The sequence below is a fragment of the Centruroides sculpturatus genome, unplaced genomic scaffold (genome assembly GCF_000671375.1).
Source record: "Centruroides sculpturatus isolate CEXI.00-Female unplaced genomic scaffold, Cexi_2.0 scaffold648, whole genome shotgun sequence".
Lineage (NCBI taxonomy): Eukaryota > Metazoa > Arthropoda > Arachnida > Scorpiones > Buthidae > Centruroides > Centruroides sculpturatus.
Genome location: NW_019392627.1, coordinates 136,858 through 160,359, shown reverse-complemented (window position 1 = coordinate 160,359; position 23,502 = coordinate 136,858). Strand labels below are relative to the sequence as shown.

The 23,502-nt window shown below is 30.9% G+C and overlaps 3 protein-coding genes across 3 annotated transcripts in view; 2 read left to right on the top strand and 1 right to left on the bottom strand.

Annotated features, from left to right (window-relative positions):
- The first annotated feature begins 867 nt into the window (after positions 1-867).
- LOC111617775 (meiosis 1 arrest protein-like) lies at positions 868-6,376 on the top strand. The gene is made up of 3 exons (XM_023359062.1): positions 868-1,331; positions 3,475-3,603; positions 5,627-6,376. The coding sequence occupies exons 1-3, from the start codon at positions 966-968 to the stop codon at positions 6,374-6,376; spliced, it is 1,245 nt and encodes a 414-aa protein (XP_023214830.1). The 5' UTR covers positions 868-965.
- Positions 6,377-7,423: 1,047 nt separating this feature from the next.
- LOC111617771 (meiosis 1 arrest protein-like) lies at positions 7,424-9,148 on the top strand. Its single transcript, XM_023359059.1, has 2 exons — positions 7,424-7,489; positions 8,062-9,148. The coding sequence occupies exons 1-2, from the start codon at positions 7,424-7,426 to the stop codon at positions 8,962-8,964; spliced, it is 969 nt and encodes a 322-aa protein (XP_023214827.1). The 3' UTR covers positions 8,965-9,148.
- Positions 9,149-9,153: 5 nt separating this feature from the next.
- Positions 9,154-23,502, bottom strand: part of LOC111617773 (polyribonucleotide 5'-hydroxyl-kinase Clp1-like) — a 49,279-nt gene continuing 34,930 nt past the window's right edge. The window contains exons 10-13 of the mRNA XM_023359061.1: positions 20,562-20,700; positions 16,458-16,505; positions 13,740-13,833; positions 9,154-9,367 (exon numbers count right to left, since the gene is read on the bottom strand). Of these exons, the coding sequence (XP_023214829.1) occupies positions 9,256-9,367; positions 13,740-13,833; positions 16,458-16,505; positions 20,562-20,700 (393 nt within the window). The 3' untranslated portion in view covers positions 9,154-9,255. The remainder of the gene's footprint in view (positions 9,368-13,739; positions 13,834-16,457; positions 16,506-20,561; positions 20,701-23,502) is intronic.

The window sequence follows — 23,502 nt, the reverse complement described above, 5'->3', positions numbered from 1 at the left end:
ACCACACATTTTATTTCACCAAGTAAGCTTTTATAATTTTATTTTTAATTGTAGTCCTTAAATCGTGGCTAGCGATTCGGAATGTAATTGTGATATTAAAAATACATTTAGAGAAGTCTACGGTTTTTACTTGCTTATCGAACAAACGATACGAATAGACCCTTGACCATCACTGACGCGCAATTAACTGATTGCCCCTGGAAATCGGCTTCTTACAAAAACACAGCTTCCCTACTATCAAATGTCACGGCACGTCACTGATATAAACCAAATTAAAAGAAACAAGGAGATCTTTTATAAAAGTGGAACTTCTTAAATTAATTATAATGTGATACCAGAGCTTGTTGGATTTTGTATATTTCATCAATATCAGGTTTAATACGTAATATAGCAAACCCCATTTCTTTGTCTATATTAGTCTTTCTCAGTTTTATTTAATTGCATCAAGCAAATAATTTGTAAATATTAAAGAATTTTCATACGTTCAATAAAAAATTTCATTGTGTTTAATAGGTAATTATATGGAATGGCCGAGGCGTAATGTGTCAGTCTACCTGTCTAGGGGTCTGGGATCAAATCCAGGATGGTGAAAAAGCCTCAGGAAATTTTTGAAGAGTAGTTTGTCTGAGATATGTTGGGCGCCGTCCCATTGTTAGCTGGCTGAACCCATAGAAGGTTTGGGGAAGAAAGGGCCTTCTCGGTGCCTAAAGCGGAAAAAAATTTTAAAAAAGGTCATTATAACCTACTATTTAAATGAAATAATGACAAATGAAAATAATAATATTAAAATAAAATGTATTAAAATTTAAGGCATTAGTATTTTATAATAATTTCAAATAATAAATAATTCGAATAGATAATCTTCCGTCAGATGGCGTTATGCAAAGTTTATTATCGTCTGCTTTATATGAAAATTTCGAATACTGTAATTAGTATAATATTGATTACTAAAAACGGTATAAAACATGGACAAACAATTAGAATGGAGAAACGTTTTTAATCGCCAGCGTGCTCAATGTATAGTTTTAGATGCCGGTTCCGTAACTTTAAATATTATTAGTCATTTATGTGAATGTCTGAAGAACGTCTTGGGTTTGTGTTCACGCTTGAAAGGTTCACCGAGAATTCCTTGTTTCGCTTTCTTTTTATTCGGCGCTGATGTAGTTAAATCAGTAATCCCAATGCAGCCAGTTCAAAGTAATAAAAAGCTTGTTAATTTGATCGACAATGTTGTAACTGCCTGTCAAGATATATCAACTGGTAAATGCAGCAGCCATACTTTTACTAATCTTTTTCGTCAAATTAGTAACCAGTATGAACAATACTTAGAGGTATGTGAATTTTGTAAATTATAGCAGCTCCTCGTTATATCGCTCGTTCGGATATAACCAATGCGATCAAAACGTATCGGAAATGGTTCAATGAAATTCAAGATTTGAATTTATTCATCAAAATTTATTTCGTCTCCTTCAAAGTAATCCCCTCCCACTGCAATGTCAAATTTTTTCCAATCCTCGAAACATGCTTTAAAATCGTTTTTGCGAATCGTCTGTGTAGTGATATTGGACCTACTCCCCCCCCCGAGTGAGGTCTTGTCGGCCTACATCCAATCTCTGTATTTGAATTTGAATTATCGAATTATTTCGAATTATTTGAATTTGATTTTCACTCTCAAATGTGTGTTCTAAATTTCCAATGCCGTAACGGATAACGAAATTCGTATTTGATAAGATTAAAAAAGTGTTTCGAATTCTTCTCGCTTGAAGATGATTTTAAAATGAGACCTGTAGTGATATTGAATTCTCTATAGTCTGCCTTCGTTTATTTAATTGCAAATAAACGAAAGTAGACGATAACACGGATTGCTGCTAGATGTCGATGAAAGTCGTACCAAACGATGAAAAAACATCCCGATACATTTTGATCATAGTAGTATTGCGATTTTATTTTGTTTTCCAAATATAAAAGCATTTCAGCTGATAATTGTTAAAATATCGGTTGTCATTTCATTTCTATTGACAAAAAAAAATGTTACATTATTCCAATTTTTGACCTTGAAACTACTATTGTGTGAAATATAGGCCTAATTCACAAACGGCCCAACAAGCGCTTCCGTTCCCTGAACACTGGGAGTTCGGTTGTGGGTTCACGCTTCGCCTGGCTACGTGGCGTTTTCCTCTGCTTCTGAACATTCTACTTAGACTCAATCAGTTCATTGTACATAGTTCATCGCGACAATCTGATGATCACTTTCTATCACAAAACATGCAGACGTGAGATTGTTACATTTTCGATGTGATAACCTCATTAAAATAGTTTTTGGGACTCAAAATATTAGTGCTATTTCCATTCCATCTTCCCTCTCATAGATGACATTAACCGTGGATTCTTTTTCTTCTCTCGTCATCTGTCATTGTTTTCAATGTAAACAAAATGATTTAATGACGGTATATTTCACATATTTAAATTTGTGAATATGCCGTCTGCCATTTTAATTTGCAATAAAATGGCTTAATTAATCGAACTGAAAATAATGTTTAAAAAAGTGCGAGATCCTACTATCGATGGAACTCATGGAAGTTCCGCTTAGGAATTACAGCGTTGGCATCGTTAATCATTGTGTATCAGAAACGGTTAAAGCGTATAATCCGTTACTTTGTTTCTACTACTATATGATAGTAATGAGAAACGAACTTTTACCTGTTTAGAAGTGAAGTGATGAGCAATTGTGCAGATAGCACAGAATAAAAACTCACACTTCACAGACAAGAAAACTAAACTGAATAATAACAATTCCAAAGGTTGATGTAAATACTGTACTTCACAATCTTTTCTACCTTTATTGCTAGTCTGCAACAGCACATTCTCGAAATAAGCCGGGGATCCACTTTGGTGCTTTTCCTCTATTACTGCAATACATTTAAGGTTTGCTTGTTTAGTTATGGCAACGCAACACTTATGCGATCTGTCTAGGGGATGCCTTCCGGAAGGTCTTTTAAGGGAAACTAGTTCCTATTTAAGCATTTCAGACGTGGAGAAAACCCCGAAAACTTCACGTGCTCAGCCCGTCCGAGCGAGGCGCGAAACCACGACCAATCTCCCAGTGTTCGGGGTCGAAGACCGCTTGGTCAATGGTGGGCCTATACATTTAAAGACATACATCATTACACATTTGGTTATGCTTATCGGATTTCGGGATAGAGCAATCTTCCTAAAACATCACTAAACTGCATTGTCATTAGATTTAGGCATATCTCAAAGTTTCAGTCTTCTATCTTAATTAGAAATGAATGAAATTTTGATTTGCAAGATTTCATGACATGATACAAGCAAGTTTGCATAGAGGTAAAAAATACTAAACAGATGGATAAATACATAAGTTATATATCGCTTATTTGTTTTGTTTCCCAATATGCGCGATTAACAGGGGCTATTATAATTTTAAACAATATTATAAATCTTGAAAATTTTCAGGATACCAATAAAGAATGTTGGCAGAGTTTGCAACTAACCTTTATTACTACACAGAAGGAACAAACATTTGTGAAACAAATAGAAAATACTTATAAAACTTTGCAGATAAACAAAATAAAAAAAATTCAGGTAAGTTTATTAAAAACTGTAAACAGTAAACATTACTTTATAGTTTATAGAATTATTTTTAGAAACTTAATAATATTTTGGTTCCAGAATTTGTATAATCATAAAAGTGAAACATGTCTTTAAAGAGTATAATACCAATGAAAACAGACATGCTAAATAGAATCAGATTAAGTTTATTTTGGTAGCAAATGTGAAAAAATGAGAACATTTAATAACTTATTATCTGTCAGAATGATAAGAATCGCATTGAAGTAACTAAGTACATTCTCTCTTCTTTCTCTGCGGATTAGCATTAAATATGATTGAAAGCATTCGTAATGAATATCTGTACTGGAATTATGTAGTTGCTTTTATTTTTGTAGAATGAGGATCATCATCTCAAAATACACACGCGTTCAAAACTTGAGGACGAACTATTGCTGATGATAATAGCTAGAAAAAGTCTTGGTAACAACCCTTCCATGATGTTATAAGTCTTGCATCTCAGTTCGAGATGAACATATTCCATACTGGCAGGTCTCTCATACTTGGTATTGGCAGAGTCGGTAGATTAACTGGTCTTTCGACTTCCTATCTTCGCTCGTTGCTAGAATCAACTAGAGACAAATGTTACCACCAGGGGCACTGCAATCACTACAAGACCGCTAGATCGAATCCCTGTGAGGTCGAATGTTTTCTTTTTATTGAAAGATATATAACCTTCGAGTTCGATTTCATAATTTTTNATTGAAAAATATAAAAACAATAAAAAATTATACTTCAGAAGTTAATTTAGTATCAAAAACGTAAAATATTTGAGTAGCCCAAGACATAGCCAAAGATTGCAGCGCCACAGCACTGGCGAAAATTTAAATTTGCCGACTGGAATTCTTTCGGATGATTGACTTTCGGATAATCGACGCTCTACTTACTTATAATTATTCAAATATTTTTAGTTTTTGACGTAGTACTTCTTTGGATTCTTCTGGATCCGCCACTGCATGGACCATGGGACTAAAACAACGTTAGTCCTGAGCCAGAGTGGTGTTTCGTAAATCAGTTTTGTTAAACCTAGTTATGCCACAATCCCGGATTCCGCCTTCTAGCATTCTTAGTAGTTCGGTCAGCATTTTCTTTTGTAAGGTGACTTCGACTTTTCTGTTCCACCATTTTAACACGCCTGGTCTGACTGGAGCCACCAATCAGAAACTCGTAACAATTTTTGAGTACTGTCTCCTAACCAAGTAGACTTCTTACTTAGCATTCTACGTTACTGAACATGGCCCAGCTTAAATCATAATACGAGGTATAACCGACTGTTTTATTACAACACCCAATTTTATATCTGATTTTTAATCAGATATTATAACTAGTAGTTGGATACCCTTATTAAAATAAAACGGTTTACATAAGAAAAGTTAAAATGTTATGCAAACATTTGCACATAATAACTATCTGTTTATGATGGAAAGTTTTATATGATTTATTGTAAGTGGTAGAACCAGAAAGATAAATTTTAGAACAATTTTATTAGGCCAACTATAACTTGTTGGCTCAAACTATGACTAATACATATTGAATTATGCACTGTATCGATCTTTGATACAGTGAATAATTCAATATTTCATTAAAGCAGTGTTTTTCAATCTGTGGGTTGCGACCCCCAGGGGGGTCGCAAAGCCTGACACGGGGGTCGCGGGTAAAAGAAAAAGACAAGTGTTTGTATGTCCTACACTACAATAAAAAAAACACTACAATTTCAGTGATAAGGCTTTGCCTGTTTATTTTACACTCTAAAATAAACCTGAAAAACCAGTTGTACTGTAAAATTTACAGCACAATTGGTTTTTCGATCGATATTTAGGTCTCAACAGAAAGAAAATTAAATACTTAGTTTTTAAAATCACTGATATAGTTTTAATATGGCCCTGGGGTCGCCAGAATTTTTTAACTTGTAAAGGGGTCGCGTATTCAAGAAGGTTGAAAAACACTGCATTAAAGTATTCATTATTTTAAAATTCAAATATCTCTTTGATTTAAACAGGTAATTGTTTTGAATCACCTTCAACACCAAGAACTAATTTCTTCACCATCTTTATGGCCAGATGAAGAATTTAACTTTATTGAAATATTGAATTTTGATTGTGATCCTTATCAATTAGAGAAGCATTTTAAACAATGGTTTAAAGATTACAACACAGATGTAGAACATCTACATCTCAATATTTATCGATCCGATTCTGATATTTTAAAGATAAAATGCGATTCTCAAGAATGTCTTATTAATCCTGATGTACTTGGAAACAATTCATGTAGATTAGCTACTGATATTGGTATCACTCAGTTTGTTTCCAATCAGAACAAAAATTCAGATGGAAAAATACCAATATATCAATTACAAGTAATAGCAATAGTTAATAGTTCAGGTATATGTGAATCCCTTCTATATGGTCAACCATTGATTTTAATTCCAACTCAATGTTGGAAACTTGATTGGGAAGAATTAGAAAACAATCAACAAATATTTATAACAATATGTCAATTGTTAAAACAAATAAATAGTGTTTTAGTTGCCAAGAAGGACAATCACTTTTGTCAAGGAATGTCAGAATTTAAAACTGCAGATTACTTTTTGTTATTTCCTTCAGAAAATAATTCTTTATTAATAANTTTCTACTGTAAAAGAAATTCTTTTTTTTGGTTTGTTTTGATGAACTGTTTAACACAATACATGAAGCTTATATTACTATTGGTCATGGTGGAGAACTCAGATGGCCATGGAACTGAATCATAAGTATAAGAATGAAGTTCACATTGGTATACCAGAATCATTTGACAGAATTTATTATTCTCTGAGCATTAAAATCAAAAAGGACTGAGGAAGTTGTATGTCATCTTTTGAATCTTTTCACAACTTTTGGTGCACCTAATATCCTTCATTTGGGCAATGGTAGAGAGTTTTGTAATCAAATTATCTAATTTTTATGTGACATATGGGCTGTATAAAGATAGTTATGGAAAACTGAGGCACAGTCAATCTTGGGAATCGGTTGAATGTGCAAACCAGGACATCAGAATTATTATATTCTTAAAAACTTTGCTCAAACATGGTTAAGTCTCTGAATCAATTAAAATTTTTTAAAAAACTAAAAATTCTTTTAAGGTATACTCATTTAATTGGAACCTTTATACCATTTTAACAAGACAGATTTTACTTGAAAACTTTATTTATTATTAATAGAAATAAATAAGAATAAAGTTGTCTTCTGCATAAAATATGTCCTATTAAATTCAGTATAGATAAGGTTCAGATTAAATTATAAATCTTAAAAAATTTTTAAAGTTTTTTTTTTTAAAAAGAAAGACATTGGAAATGTGTTATCAAGTTGGACAAAAACAAATAAAACTTCAAAATGGCCTGAAAGCTTTTTGAAGTTTTATTTTGTCTGTGCAATCAATGAAGAACAGATCAAACGTCCAACATATGAAGTTATGTTTGATATTCCAATGAAAATGGAACATCAGACATAACTTCATATTTTCAATTGTTCCGTGTGATTTAGTAAACAACATACACTAAAGATTTGGAAAAAAATGTTAAACATTGGAAATGGATGAACATAGTTAGGAAATACAATTTGAGCAGAGAATAAAGCTGCAGGAGGCAGAAAGAAAATACAGTTGAAGCAGACAATGAGGCAGCAGGAACACAGCCTTTGACATTAGTTGAAATTGGAACCAAAGACCCATTATCTCCTGAGAGTTGTAACATGACTGACAAATTCTAACAGGGCCAAAAGAAGTGATACTGTTTTGAAAGACTGCCAAAGGCGGCCTTGAAATGCAAGCAAAGAAAATGAAAACAGCTTCTTGTAACAAAATTCCAAAACCGTCAGTTGGACAGAATGTAAGAATCAAAGTACTGGATGTATACTAAGCAAAGATCAATGCAAAACCAATAACAATTTTGGTTATAAATATTGAACATCATTTTATCAGGAATTTTGAACTTTAAACACTCAATATCAGTAACTATCCAGATTTACCAGTAATTTCTAAGAGTTATCGGTCTTCAGACTTTATTAAAATAAATTCAGGTACTGTACATGTTACTGTAATAGTAATATTTAATTACTTACAACAAGCGACAGGAACAACTTTAGTATGATTGTCTTCTGCTTTCATTCCTAATGGCATACATGAATCAGGGAGAGAAGGTGCTAGAAAATAAATCCATTCAGTTAACAAAATAAATCATTTATATAATTACTTTNAATTGGTTTTTCGATCGATATTTAGGTCTCAACAGAAAGAAAATTAAATACTTAGTTTTTAAAATCACTGATATAGTTTTAATATGGCCCTGGGGTCGCCAGAATTTTTTAACTTGTAAAGGGGTCGCGTATTCAAGAAGGTTGAAAAACACTGCATTAAAGTATTCATTATTTTAAAATTCAAATATCTCTTTGATTTAAACAGGTAATTGTTTTGAATCACCTTCAACACCAAGAACTAATTTCTTCACCATCTTTATGGCCAGATGAAGAATTTAACTTTATTGAAATATTGAATTTTGATTGTGATCCTTATCAATTAGAGAAGCATTTTAAACAATGGTTTAAAGATTACAACACAGATGTAGAACATCTACATCTCAATATTTATCGATCCGATTCTGATATTTTAAAGATAAAATGCGATTCTCAAGAATGTCTTATTAATCCTGATGTACTTGGAAACAATTCATGTAGATTAGCTACTGATATTGGTATCAATCAGTTTGTTTCCAATCAGAACAAAAATTCAGATGGAAAAATACCAATATATCAATTACAAGTAATAGCAATAGTTAATAGTTCAGGTATATGTGAATCCCTTCTATATGGTCAACCATTGATTTTAATTCCAACTCAATGTTGGAAACTTGATTGGGAAGAATTAGAAAACAATCAACAAATATTTATAACAATATGTCAATTGTTAAAACAAATAAATAGTGTTTTAGTTGCCAAGAAGGACAATCACTTTTGTCAAGGAATGTCAGAATTTAAAACTGCAGATTACTTTTTGTTATTTCCTTCAGAAAATAATTCTTTATTAATAAGATCTGCATGCAGTAGAGAAATGTTGCTTCCTAATACAAGTTTAGAACATTCAATTACATCAGATGATACAACTGCTTTAGTACAGGGATATTTAGATGTTTTGCAGAAGTTGGAAGAATATAATCCTATTTATTACCATTCTGGATTATATAATCTTTTAAGTCAATCTAACAAATCTAAATCCATTAAACGTTCTCATAATCATAAAACAAACATTTCTTCAGATTTCTGCAAAGTATCTAGATTGTTAGCAGAGGAATTTCCTACAAAATTGTAAATTCTTCTCTAAACTCAATATAATTTTATCATTCAAAAAAATTTTATTTCAACATACTTTATTTATATTTGCTTTGTTAATATCTATTCAACTAAATAAAGTTGTGACTCATATGTGAAAAATATGTTTATTATAAAAAGTTTTTTAAATGTATAATAATTCTTATATAATAAAAAATATAATTACAGCTTTTTCTTCAAAAATTCTTTTGTCAACAAATGTTTTATTTGTTATATGAGTTATGTACATATGAGATTTATCAGTACAATTAAAATACATTATAAATACAAATCAGTGAGAATCCATAAATTGTATATCACTTAAAAGTAAAACAGTTTTTGGCAATGGTCGAGGACGAGGAGACAGAACAGTAAGCAATTGTCTTTCCATGTCAACAGCAGTTCTGAAAAAGTAAAATTTAAAATTTCAATAAGTAATTTTGATTAATATACAAACTAATATAACTATGTATGTTTGGATAACACTTTAAGATAAACACTCATATTTTAAAAACTTTGTATAAAAGAATAAGAACATGGTGAAAATGAAGATGATTTCATTTTAGTAATTTCACATAATTCAGCTAACTTTTAATTTGTTTTTATTCTTTTTATCATTTATTAAATTAAATATAATATAAAAATTTATCATCACCAAACTGGGATTTTTCAGATATCAAAAACAAACAAAATACAAACCAATACAAGTGAGCAAAACAGTGACTAAAATGCAAGATACAAAACTATCCAAAGCACACCAATGGCCAATTGCATAAAACCATTGAACACTAGTAGTTGTGGGTTCATGTCTTACATGGAGTCTGTTGGGTTTTTGTTGTATGTATAACATCTAAATACAGGCCATTTTCCCATAGAAAGTCCTCCCAGGAAGCACTCCCTCCCCCTGGAAAATTGCCCACATGTTCTGTTGCCTTATCCCATCGAACTAAACCAAAACTATCCATAAAGCAGTTTCTCCAATACAAATACACTCATTGCCATAAAAATGTGTACCAAGGAGTTGTATTGCTGTGAAACTTGGCATGCAGGTAAATCTCAAGCAGATATGGAAATGATTAGAGTTATAGCTAGATGGCTCATTGTGTAATGCCAGCAGAGGCCTATAAAAAAAAAGGCACACAAAGGCATCCTGTCTGTAGTTTACTTGTTGCAGAGGGACACTGTATCACTAGAGATGCCTTTTAAGTCACAATTAAAGATCATATGAACAACTAACTAAGTTTGAGAGGGGAAGTATCATCAGGTTGAGAGAAGCCAGATAATCATCTTGCCAAATAGCCCACCACCTAGGCCATTGTGATAACACTGTGAGGAGGTACCGGGACCAGTGGACAAGAGAGAGCTCGTACACAGTGTTACAGGCTCAGAACACCCTTGGCAGACCACTAGCCAGAGGATTGCCTGGTCCTATGATAAGCGCATACACACAGCTGAACATATTATTGTCTGCCATTTAGACACAGATGGTGCCATCATTACATGCCACTGTGTCTGTCCATTTGAGGCACCTGGATGAGAAATATTTGATATCATAGTGGCCATTACATATGCTGCCATTGATCCATTTGGAGTGGTGTTGCTCCCAACAGGATTGGACCACAATGGAATGGAACTGAGTTGTCTACAACAATAAACTCAGATTTAATTTGGGCACTAACGATGGCTGTGTTTGTTCTGGAGGCTCCTTGATAAAAACCTCAATTCTGCCTGCGTTTCGCAGCAGCACATCACCCCCACAGCTGGTGTGATGGTCTGGGTTGCCATCACATACGACAGCAATCACCTCTAGTAGTGATCCAAAGGATCATGACAGCCCAGTGGTATGTTAGTGACATCCTGAAGCAATATGTATTGCCTCTCATGGCAGGGCTCCCAATAGTCATTTTCCAACAGGACAATGCTCCAGCACACACATCAAAGGTGTCACAGGACTGCCTCTGCCACATTTTCCTAGTGCACTGCCCAGTTCAAAAGTGTCACCAATCAAACATGTCAGCGATCACCTGGGATGCCAAGTTGGATGGCCTAGAAGTTTGGCCAAACTAGAGGACTGCTTGCAACAACTGTGGATTGAGATGCCGCAAGACACCATATGGCACCATGCCCACCTAAATCACATGCTAGAAGTGGCCCAACAGGGTACTAGAACCTCCTTTCATTTGTAGTTTTTCCTGCAATAAATAATTTTTTTGCTTTCATTTTGTAATATCTCCGTTACACTCACACACATACAATTTCATTTGATTCTGATGACAACAACTTGGTGAGCTAATTTTTATGGCCATGAGTATATATTTCTTAAAACTTTTTAAAATTTTATAGGAAGTATATATTGCCATTATTCATTTACTTTTAGAAGTAGCAATCTTCCTTCTTTACAGTTCTTTCTATGAAACAAAAAAAAGTACACAGAAACTACATGGTAAATTAATCAACAGTAAGTTTTCATCATAGTATGAGTAAATAATATTCTTAAACATGCCATAATTATTATATATATTATTCATAAATATTAAAATATGTTAAAATGTTTTTAATTTACAACTTTAAAAAATCTAAAACACAGTGGACTCTAGAGCTGTACTAAACCAAAATTTTGATATCAATATTTGGCTTGCTATCAAGATTCCTTTGATATATCAGTTACCAGCACAGCACTAGTAGATTCTCACTAACCTAGTATACCCCAAGTGGGATCACCTGTGTGTTCTCAATTCCAAGAAAATGTTAGTTGTGTCAGACATCCTATTTTGCTCTACTCAACTTTCATTTGTGTACTGTGCTGCATTAGTCTGCTGTATTATTTGCCCACCCACTAAAAAAAATCAATATCAAAGGATGACAATGACAGGTCACATCATTCACTGCCTTAAAGGCAACGAATGATGTGCATGCATTAAGTTTATAGTCTCTTTGTAATGTGGCATCCCTCTGTGCAAGGAACGGCCAAATTAGCAAGAATATACAGTATTTTTATTTCCTCTAACCTAAATTTAGAATAAAAAATTGAAATTTTTTTAAAACATGGTCTAATCATAAATTAAATTTCAAAATATTTAATGATAATCTAAAATTATTCAGATACTTTTGTAAAAACTTTTATGAGAATTTTTCTTGAGTTACTACTAAATGGTGGCATCCCTCTGTGCAAGGAACACAACAATAAATTTTAGTTTTTCTAGAAAAGTTTGAACGGTTTGTTTTATAAATTTAAAAAATTGAAATTTTTTTAATTAAATGTCTCACAAAAGTTGCTGTACAATAACAATATTACCTTAAAATATTAATTGTCAACAAGACTATGTCTTGTCTATAAAATCGTACTGCCTGCTGTGTTACCAGCTTAGAGGTATGAAGGAGTACTATGTCAGGAGTTGCAATTTGGCATAGAGTATTAAGTCCCCAAGTCATGCGCGCATAAAAAAAACCTGACTTGTAGGTACTCAGGGNCTCTAACCTAAATTTAGAATAAAAAATTGAAATTTTTTTAAAACATGGTCTAATCATAAATTAAATTTCAAAATATTTAATGATAATCTAAAATTATTCAGATACTTTTGTAAAAACTTTTATGAGAATGTTTTTATACTTGGATATATTGCATACATAAAATGCTCAAGTTAAAGAAAATTTTATTTATATATAAGATTTTCACAGGAATATATTTTATGCTGACATATTGTTCATATGCATAATATGAGTATTTCATTATTTTTTCATTTTACATCATCATCAAACAGACAAAAACTATTCATATTAATATGCTTGAAAATGTGTAAACAAATAAACAAATTTATCTATAGTTGTTTGAAAAATTATTAACTGGAAGCAAAAATGCATTTTTTTCCCTCCAATTTACAAGAATTTTCAATTGATATGACAAATGGATTAAAAATAGATACAAAATGTAAATGCTTACATATCACTTTGTGAAAGCTTGTGTAATAATTTCAACTTTTATATAAAGAAATTTGATTCAATGTGTGCTATAACAGCTGAATCTGTTTTCTCCCTTCTACAAACTCATTTATGTATCTGTTTTTGATGTGTAGTTGGGATTTTTTTATTATGCAAATTGTGATGATGGAGCAAACAGTAAACATTAAAATTTGTTCCATAAAAAGGCAACTGAAAAATAAGAATTGATAAGCAGATTACACCTATAAATTAATACTGTATGTTACAGTATTGCAAGAAAAAAAATCATGAACTAACTCACACTTGAGTGTGTATTTATAAATATATTCCCAAATGTGAGTTGAGGTACTTACTCTCTTATTGTATAATAAAATCTTTCATCCTTTTTCTAGACTACATATTTTAGTTAACAATTTAAAAAGTATAAATATGTTACTGATACTGGCTATTGTTGAAGGATGAACAAAGGAAGAAAAGGACAAGATAAAATACTGATGATGAATTATTGTAACAGAAGAAGTGGGTAATACCAATTTAAAATTAAAGTTCAATTATAGGATTTATGAAATTTTATACAGGTTCATTTAAATAAATGAAATTCAAAACACTCAGTAATATGAAATTCAAAAAGTTGAAATATAGATAAAAGTGTAGCATATGAGCTATTATAACCTATAATGATCATTTCAAAATAAAATTGTTAGCTTTCGTTTAGTTATGATTTTTTTTTAGATTTCTATTTTCTTAGTAATACAACAAAGAATAAACTTACAATACTAATTATTTAATTTAATTCTAGTTATCAGGAAAAATAATAAGCATTAAAAATTTTCTTACACACAAATGAAGCCTGCAACATTTGTCTGAATAATATCTTCTTCTATACTTCCAGCAAAACTAACACTCAAGACACAATGAAGTAAATTGGCTGCTATATAAAATATAAAAATTTTTAAACAAAATTATAAAAAACAAAAGCATTAAAATTTCACAAAACATATTTATTATCATCAAAAATAATTATTATTCAATTTCAAATTTAAAAAAAAACATTTTTTTCTATATAAGTATACTTAGTATAAGAATGTTATATTATTAGATAATTATAAAACAAATCTTGCATCTGTATCAAATATTTAATCTTTTTATATATATAGAATGCTTATTAATCTTTGAAAAATTTCTTTCTATTCTCTGTTTCTAGTAAAATATGTTCAAATATATTTATCCTATATGGTGCAATAAAAAAAAAACTGGACTGTTCCCAATGTTGGTGATAGTAGAAAGTACTCTTTTTGCCACCAAAGATCAATAGATATCCAGAAATATGGTTACTCATATTTTTGTTACCTAGGTCACCAAGAAAATTCAGGTAATAAAGTGTTTTCTCAACCTGAGTCTGCAGATTCCTGGCAGTCCCCAATACATTTGTGGACTGCCAGGAATCTGCAGACTCAGGTTCTCAGAACTTTATTCCTTGAGTTTTTAGAATAAGTATATCATGAAATAAAAAAAATGCTTCTCAAAATATTTACCTTTATTAAAAACACAACTAAGGTTTAAATTAAAAAACAAAATCATTTAACATTAATAAAATTAGTAAAAAAGCCAGGACAATAATTATATTTTTAATAATTTTTACAAAAAAAATAATTGAAGAAAACAGAAATTCTTCATCTTTTGTCCATATCACACCTCAGGAACAGACAGTCTTATAGTGGAGTCAACCTTTTATTTTAGGCTAGTACATGTTTTGCATTTTTTTTTTTTTTAACTCTTTCCGCCCTGTGAGCACTAAGAGGACCTCTTTTTTACAAGCCCATTATGGGTTCGGCAAGGCCCACAATGGAGCTGCTGGGTGGTGAGGGATGGGGCCCGACATATCCGAACAGACCACCCCCGAAAAATTCCTGGGATTTTTTGATCCGTTTGGATTCGAGCCCAGGTCCCCCAGAGCAGTAGGCTGCCACCTTGACCGCTCAGCCATCCAACCGCAAATGTTTTACATATTGTGGTGGTTAAGGAGCCTACATTAAAAGATTAACTCTGTTGTAAGACTGTTTGTTCCTGAGGTGTGATATGGACAAAAGATGAAGAATTTCTGTTTTCTTCAATTATTTTCTTGTAAAACTTTTTAAATAATCATTTGAATTAAAATTTTTAAAACAAAGACATTGCTTTAAAAATATATATATATTTATATTTATCTTTGTTTGACTGTTGATGCTAAGAATATTAAAACCAATTAAGCTTTACAGTAAACAAAAATTACTGAAATGTTGATTTAATCTGTTGGTTTGATTTACCTGAAGTTACATTCAGGAAAACGTACAAACAATAATTCACACAATGTAGAAATAAATTAAAATTCCAGAAAATTTGTCCTAAAAACCAAAATTTTTTGATATATGTTAAATATAAAGAACTAACTTAGTGACATAAATAAGATAAAGTTAAATAAAATTTATAATGAAAACATACAGGGCTCCCATCAACAAAGAATGAAAATGACAATTTATCCCCAGTTAAACATATTATATTAACTTAAAACAGTTAATATAATACGTTTAATAAGTATAAGGGCAAAAAGCAAAAACATTATTATTATGTTAGTCCTAGTTGAAAAATGTAAGACAATTTTAAGAAATGCAATATTTCAGAATCAGATTTTCTTTAAAATGTTAAAGAGTGCCACTGACATTCAATTCTTAATTTTTTTGTTTTTAATTTCAACTTCTTTCTTAATTTTTAATGTTATTTTTATTCCCATAGTTTTCAAATGAGTAGCTCAATTGCAAAATATACTATGGCCATTAATTAAGAAATAATTGATAATTGCTTAGTTTTGCTCACATCCATATTCTGGATGTGTTACTATTTGCATTGAGCCATTGCGTTTCATAAGCAAATATGAGGTTTGTTGTTTTTTCAGTAAATTCTAATTTAATGATCTAAATGCCACTTCTTTATTGATCATAAATAGGTTTTTCATTTTTTTTAAAATGGACATACCTTTTGCATCTAATTTCCTCAAATACTTGGTTTTTTAAACAAGGCAATAGTTTACCAATAATAAAATGAAAACACATCTTTATTCTTTTTTATTGATATTTTATGTGCTTTAAAAAATACATTTCAAGTATCTAAGTATTCCTCCTCAGCTGTAGAATGCTATATGACTGCATCCAATCACGTGTTGATTTATAATTTTCAGTTAAAAGAAGAAAAAGTTTATTTTATCAGATTTATTACTGATATGCTTATCAAGATCTTAATCATTATTTGTTGTATTGCCACATTCAGCTTCTAAGACAGGATAAGTGTATCTTACAAGCAACCAAATAGAGTAATTATAAAGTAATTTATAAAATTACATATTTTACTAATAGTATGAATTTCACAATCCCTACTGTGAAGCCAATCACTCACCAACCATTCACTACATATTGTAAAAACTTTTGAAAAAAAAGTGAAAGATGCAAAAAATGTAACCAGTAAAAAATCTGTTTGCTATAGATGTTTGAAGAGGCATGATGTTCTCAATACTAATAGCACCAGTTTCTACTGGAAAAGAAATTCTTTTTTTTGGTTTGTTTTGATGAACTGTTTAACACAATACATGAAGCTTATATTACTATTGGTCATGGTGGAGAACTCAGATGGCCATGGAACTGAATCATAAGTATAAGAATGAAGTTCACATTGGTATACCAGAATCATTTGACAGAATTTATTATTCTCTGAGCATTAAAATCAAAAAGGACTGAGGAAGTTGTATGTCATCTTTTGAATATTTTCACAACTTTTGGTGCACCTAATATCCTTCATTTGGGCAATGGTAGAGAGTTTTGTAATCAAATTATCTAATTTTTATGTGACATATGGGCTGTATAAAGATAGTTATGGAAAACTGAGGCACAGTCAATCTTGGGAATCGGTTGAATGTGCAAACCAGGACATCAGAATTATTATATTCTTAAAAACTTTGCTCAAACATGGTTAAGTCTCTGAATNGATAATATTATATTACATAAAATAATAATTGCATTTGAAGGCATTTTTATGCATGAAATATAGCTAAAAAGGTATAAAAAAAAAAATTTATTTTGGGGGTCAGAAACAGATTAATCCCTTTTAGATTGTTTCTTATAAGAAAATTTGTTTCGGTCAAATCAGTTTCCAAACAACTTTTAGGAACAAATTAAGTTCATAAACCAAGGTTTGATTGTACTTATTAAATCTGAAATTTAATTTATTTACAACAAAACAATAAATTATAAAATAACATCAAGACATAAAAGATAAGTAATAGTTTAATAAAAGCTACCTCCAATTTTATATATCTTGATATCACTAAATCTCACATCAAAAGAATGTGGATATAGTGGAGTTCTTAATCCATAGAAGTATTCTCTAACACGATTATCTCTTGCTTCGGCTCTTGACCTTTGACTTCTTTCAACAACCTAATGACAAAAAATCTTGTATTATGAGTTTTTGACTATAAAACCATTAAAATAAAAAACAACTCAATCATTTTGTATACAAAATATATTTTGATACTTATTTAGGCAAGAATAATTAAAAAATAAAATCTATATAACACTATTTTCAAGATAATTTGATAATGTTTCATTTAATCAAATTTTTATCCTATATTAATAAAAATAATGTTCAAAATGTTATTACAATGGAAAATTGATTATCTGAACTTGATGGGACCAGGAATCTTTTGGATAAATAAAATTTCTGATAATCCAGAAACATGTTTGATTCTGTGTTTTGGATACATCAAGCCCTGTGCAAGCTTCATGAACAATAAATACCGTAATGCAATTACTGTGAAAGTAAATTATTTTACTCAAAATGCAATGTAATGTTATATATATAGTCTAGTTTCATGGCTTAGTAATTTTCCCAAGTTTTTGGTCTCTGTGTATTATACTCTGTGGTATGTTAAATAGTTGTTAAAAAAACACATTCTTGTTTTTTTTTTCAACAACTGTTTTGGATAATCTCATACCAGATAATTGAGTTTCTACTTTATTGACATTATGATGATATTGACACTTACAGTAGTGGCCGAAAGTAGAGCTATCATTGACATATGTTTTAAAAATGCAATCTCTATTTTGTTCACCACCTACTACATAATTAATATTGTGATAGTTGAAAACAGCACCAAAAAAAGAGTCAAAATACTCAATTGAATCAAACAGATTTTATTTTAAATCTGATTCACAAAAGAAAAAATAAACAGAATATTAATAAAATATATTTCTTAAATCATTATAATTTTATCAATAAGAGCAACTATTACAAATATGCATATATAAACATATATATTTATTTATTCCTGTAATGCATATAAATAATGATAAATCATTTACATGTATTATAGAAATTACTAAGATATCGTTTGACTTTGTTGTATCACAATAGAAATGAAGCAAAGCCAGAAGGAAAGAAGTGATCCCTGCACCTGTGTTAGGCACAGAAAAAACAATTCTTGTACAGTACCTGATGAACATGGACAGGAACTTTGCATTTGCCACCATAAAAGAGGCTATCCCCATACCTGCAGACCACAGGGGAGACAATTCTTGTACTGGCCAGGTATGAAGAGACAATTCAAGAACAAAGCAGTTGATGGAAATTGCTTTTTTTGCATCTATTTTCCATTAGGCGCACATAATACTGTTTTTTATTTTTGACCCCTAGGCCTAAATTCCATTAGGTGCGCTCATTGCATTAGAGAGCATGGACATTGTCACTAATACCTTTGTATATAGAAAACGAAATCATGGACTACTATTTTTTATTTTCCTGGCTGTTATACAGTATATCAGGAGTGGCCAACTTTTGTGTACATAAGATCTACTTTTTATCTCAAAAATGTGTCGCAATCGACTTGTCGTAGGCATAGTCTAAGTGGCGAGGGGAGGACACGGAGGTTCGATATCATTACAGTTGCGTTTTTGCATTACATTCACACGTTGCGTTTGGTTACAAGTGTAACACATTAAGTCAAGACATAGCAAGCGATCGACCAAAATTGGCTTTGCGATCGACAGGTCGATCACGATTGACTTGTTGGCCACCCCTGCAGTATATAACAGAGGGAAATTATGGAAATTGGTAAAAAAAAATGACCCCCACAAGATTTTTACATTTTTAGACTTAGGGACCTTGAAATGTCAAGAAATGTAAAAACATTCAGAGTTTTTTCCTATATGTATGTATGATGTGTGTGTGTGGGGGGGGCACAATTTTGTTTGCCCTCTTTGAAGCTTAATAACTCCTGCATTTTTGAAAATTTTTGAAATTTTGCAGGGAAGTTTGTGTTTTAAAAAGATTCATGCTATTAAATTTTGGTAGTTTAAGGTCAAATGGGGTAAAGAGATAAAGGGATATCTTGAGTAGTATCGAACTTAATGACGATTTTACTTGTTATTAGCATTTACAATTTTTTTTATAAAACCCATTCCTACCCTTAAAATTAAGCTTTTTGCCATTTTATAATAATTAAAAATGTAAACAGTTTTTTAATATTGTAACAGATAGCGCCACCAGAATTTTAAATGTTGCCAGGAAAGTTGAGCAATTCATTGCTGGATTTTTTACATTTAAATGGACCCACATTACATTTCTGGATTCCTTGTCTCAATTAATGAAAAATGACAAAGTTTTATCAAAATCAATCCATTAAATTTTAAGAACAAACTCAATCCTATAAGTCCATACAAGATGTGCTTTATAAGTCCATACAAGATAGTGATTGTGAAACATTGCACAACTTTGTTGTGAGATTCATGCAATATTGCTTTGTCATGTGTGCTCATGAAACAACCTTATATCTCAAAAACAATGTTCTTATTCAAACTAGATTTCAATGCACATGCAGGTAAGATACTACTACTGGTTTTCAATACACATCACAATTCAATTTAAATCAAATTAATTAATAAAAACCATGTTAATTGACATTCATGTAATATAAATGTCATCCATGAATCCGTGTTTAAAGGTGCTTAATCTCAAATTAAATAACGGTGGAGAACTCAGATGGCCATGGAACTGAATCATAAGTATAAGAATGAAGTTCACATTGGTATACCAGAATCATTTGACAGAATTTATTATTCTCTGAGCNAAAACCAATAAAATAATAATCAAAACTCTGGTTTTTACATCAAAACTAAAATCAAAATTAATTAATTAAAATTAAATCAATTGAAATTGATTTGATTTTAATTTTAATTTGATATTTCATGTAGGGAGTCAGAGTTAGTTTCAGTTGATGATGGAACATTTTGCTTTTAATATAAATATATATAATGGATATAGATAATATTATATTACATAAAATAATAATTGCATTTGAAGGCATTTTTATGCATGAAATATAGCTAAAAAGGTATAAAAAAAAAAATTTATTTTGGGGGTCAGAAACAGATTAATCCCTTTTAGATTGTTTCTTATAAGAAAATTTGTTTCGGTCAAATCAGTTTCCAAACAACTTTTAGGAACAAATTAAGTTCATAAACCAAGGTTTGATTGTACTTATTAAATCTGAAATTTAATTTATTTACAACAAAACAATAAATTATAAAATAACATCAAGACATAAAAGATAAGTAATAGTTTAATAAAAGCTACCTCCAATTTTATATATCTTGATATCACTAAATCTCACATCAAAAGAATGTGGATATAGTGGAGTTCTTAATCCATAGAAGTATTCTCTAACACGATTATCTCTTGCTTCGGCTCTTGACCTTTGACTTCTTTCAACAACCTAATGACAAAAAATCTTGTATTATGAGTTTTTGACTATAAAACCATTAAAATAAAAAACAACTCAATCATTTTGTATACAAAATATATTTTGATACTTATTTAGGCAAGAATAATTAAAAAATAAAATCTATATAACACTATTTTCAAGATAATTTGATAATGTTTCATTTAATCAAATTTTTATCCTATATTAATAAAAATAATGTTCAAAATGTTATTACAATGGAAAATTGATTATCTGAACTTGATGGGACCAGGAATCTTTTGGATAAATAAAATTTCTGATAATCCAGAAACATGTTTGATTCTGTGTTTTGGATACATCAAGCCCTGTGCAAGCTTCATGAACAATAAATACCGTAATGCAATTACTGTGAAAGTAAATTATTTTACTCAAAATGCAATGTAATGTTATATATATAGTCTAGTTTCATGGCTTAGTAATTTTCCCAAGTTTTTGGTCTCTGTGTATTATACTCTGTGGTATGTTAAATAGTTGTTAAAAAAACACATTCTTGTTTTTTTTTTCAACAACTGTTTTGGATAATCTCATACCAGATAATTGAGTTTCTACTTTATTGACATTATGATGATATTGACACTTACAGTAGTGGCCAAAAGTAGAGCTATCATTGACATATGTTTTAAAAATGCAATCTCTATTTTGTTCACCACCTACTACATAATTAATATTGTGATAGTTGAAAACAGCACCAAAAAAAGAGTCAAAATACTCAATTGAATCAAACAGATTTTATTTTAAATCTGATTCACAAAAGAAAAAAATGAAATTTTTATATTTCACACTGTGACAAAAGTAGAGCTACCAAAAGAAGTATACACATTTGTCCAGTATTTTTAGGACAAAATATTAGTATTTTGTGGCATAACCAGAGCTTCTGATTACTGCATCACATCTACATTCCATTGACTCAACTAAGTCATCAAACAGTAATTTGGGAGTCTCATACCATGCTTTTTGAATGGTAGACCACAATTCATCCAGATTCGAATATATATGCTGGCGTATATTGCATTCAACTTTATCCCAAAGATTGTCTATGGGGTTTAGGTTTGGCAATGGAGCTGGCCCTGTCTTAAGATTCACCATTTTCTGTTAAAACCATTGCTTTACCAAATTTGCCTTGTGTTTTGGGTCATTGTCCTGTTGGAAGATCCATTTCTTTGGCATTGAATGACATGCATGAGGATGCATTTGATTCTGCAGTATGTCCCGATAAAAGGTTTGATCCATTATTCTATTACAGTAGAGCATCGATTATCCAACCCCCGATTAACTGTCACCTCAGTTAACCGACCGCATTCTAGTCGGCAAATTCAAATGTCCTCTAGTGATGTGGCGCTACAATATTTGGCTATGTCTTGGCTACTTTAATATTATTTTTACGTGTTTTAGCTGGCAACACTGGATAGACCATGAAAGGGAGCCAGTATTTAAACGAGGCTTAATTTTTTAATTATGAGTGGTTGTGTTAAGATTAATCATATTCATTTTGTAAACTGCGCTTAAGTTAAGCATCATCTGTTCATTTTTTATGTCCAGTCATCGAAAGACCACTATGGATCGAGTGTCAATTGTATATACAAAAGGTAAATTGTTTACAAACTGAGTCTTTATCTATTCTCTGATAAATATACACTTTTATTTTGTCAATTGTTCACGATAGCAGATGTCATGTGTGTAAGATCCAAGTCAAATGTGCGCAAGCTAATAAATGTTCTTGTTAACCGCTTCCTCTCCAATCAATTTTTAATTACATTATAATTAAACATAAAAAATACTTAAAACTGAAAAAAAAACAAAAGAAATGCATTATTTTTGAAGAAAAAGCTTCAAACTTTATTTTCCAATGTCTCGACTTTCTGCGAAATTTGACACTGATGAGTCATTGTGTTTACAGCTGGATGACCTTGAGAACAGCTGGTGTTGGATTTCCCAGGACATTCTCATAAAACTTACAGGAGGTAAAGGGTTTATAGTAGGGTGAATACTAGCTAGCTGCAGTGGTGATATTCAGCGGGTTCGCACAGGTTCGGCCGAACCCGTTGTTAACATTTTCAAAGTTTTCCGAACCCGTTGTTAAACGCACGTAACTCAGTGATTTTGTTTCTGTTAAAAAATATATTAAAATATACGTATTATACTCTGTAACACTACTAAACTAGAGCCTTATACTCTGTTCGCCTAGTGCAACCTCCATCGACCGTTTCAATCTCGACTAAAACGAGGTTCAATCGTGATCGACTCGAGAGTTCTCGAAACTAGATCCAATCATAAGAGAGATCCCACAATCCCATGCGCGCGAGAAAATACAAGATGGCTGCGGAGCACCTGTCGGACTATCAACAGCGAAATAAGAAAGATATTGTATTTCGAGAGACGATGACATCTATTATTATAATAATACCTAACGATAAAATAAATGATTTAGAAAAGTTTTTCTTGTTTAACTGCTTTCCCTATGACTTTTTCTGATTAAAAAAAGCCAATTTTTATGTTTATAAAATATTTTGAATGAAAAATATTAAAATATGTACAAAATAAACCATTTTGAACACTCTTTTTTATTATTTATAAAAAAAATATAGTTCTGGCATAAACAATGTTAAATTTTAACTGACTAATTTTGCGAACGCATCTTTTTTATTTATATGGATATCTTTAAGGTCAGTTTTTGCGCTAATGTTGCTAATGCACCATTTGAGCGAAAAAAAAAATTGTTAAGGAAAAATTTTCTGTTAGCGAACCCTTTGTTAAATATTTCGAATATCACCACTG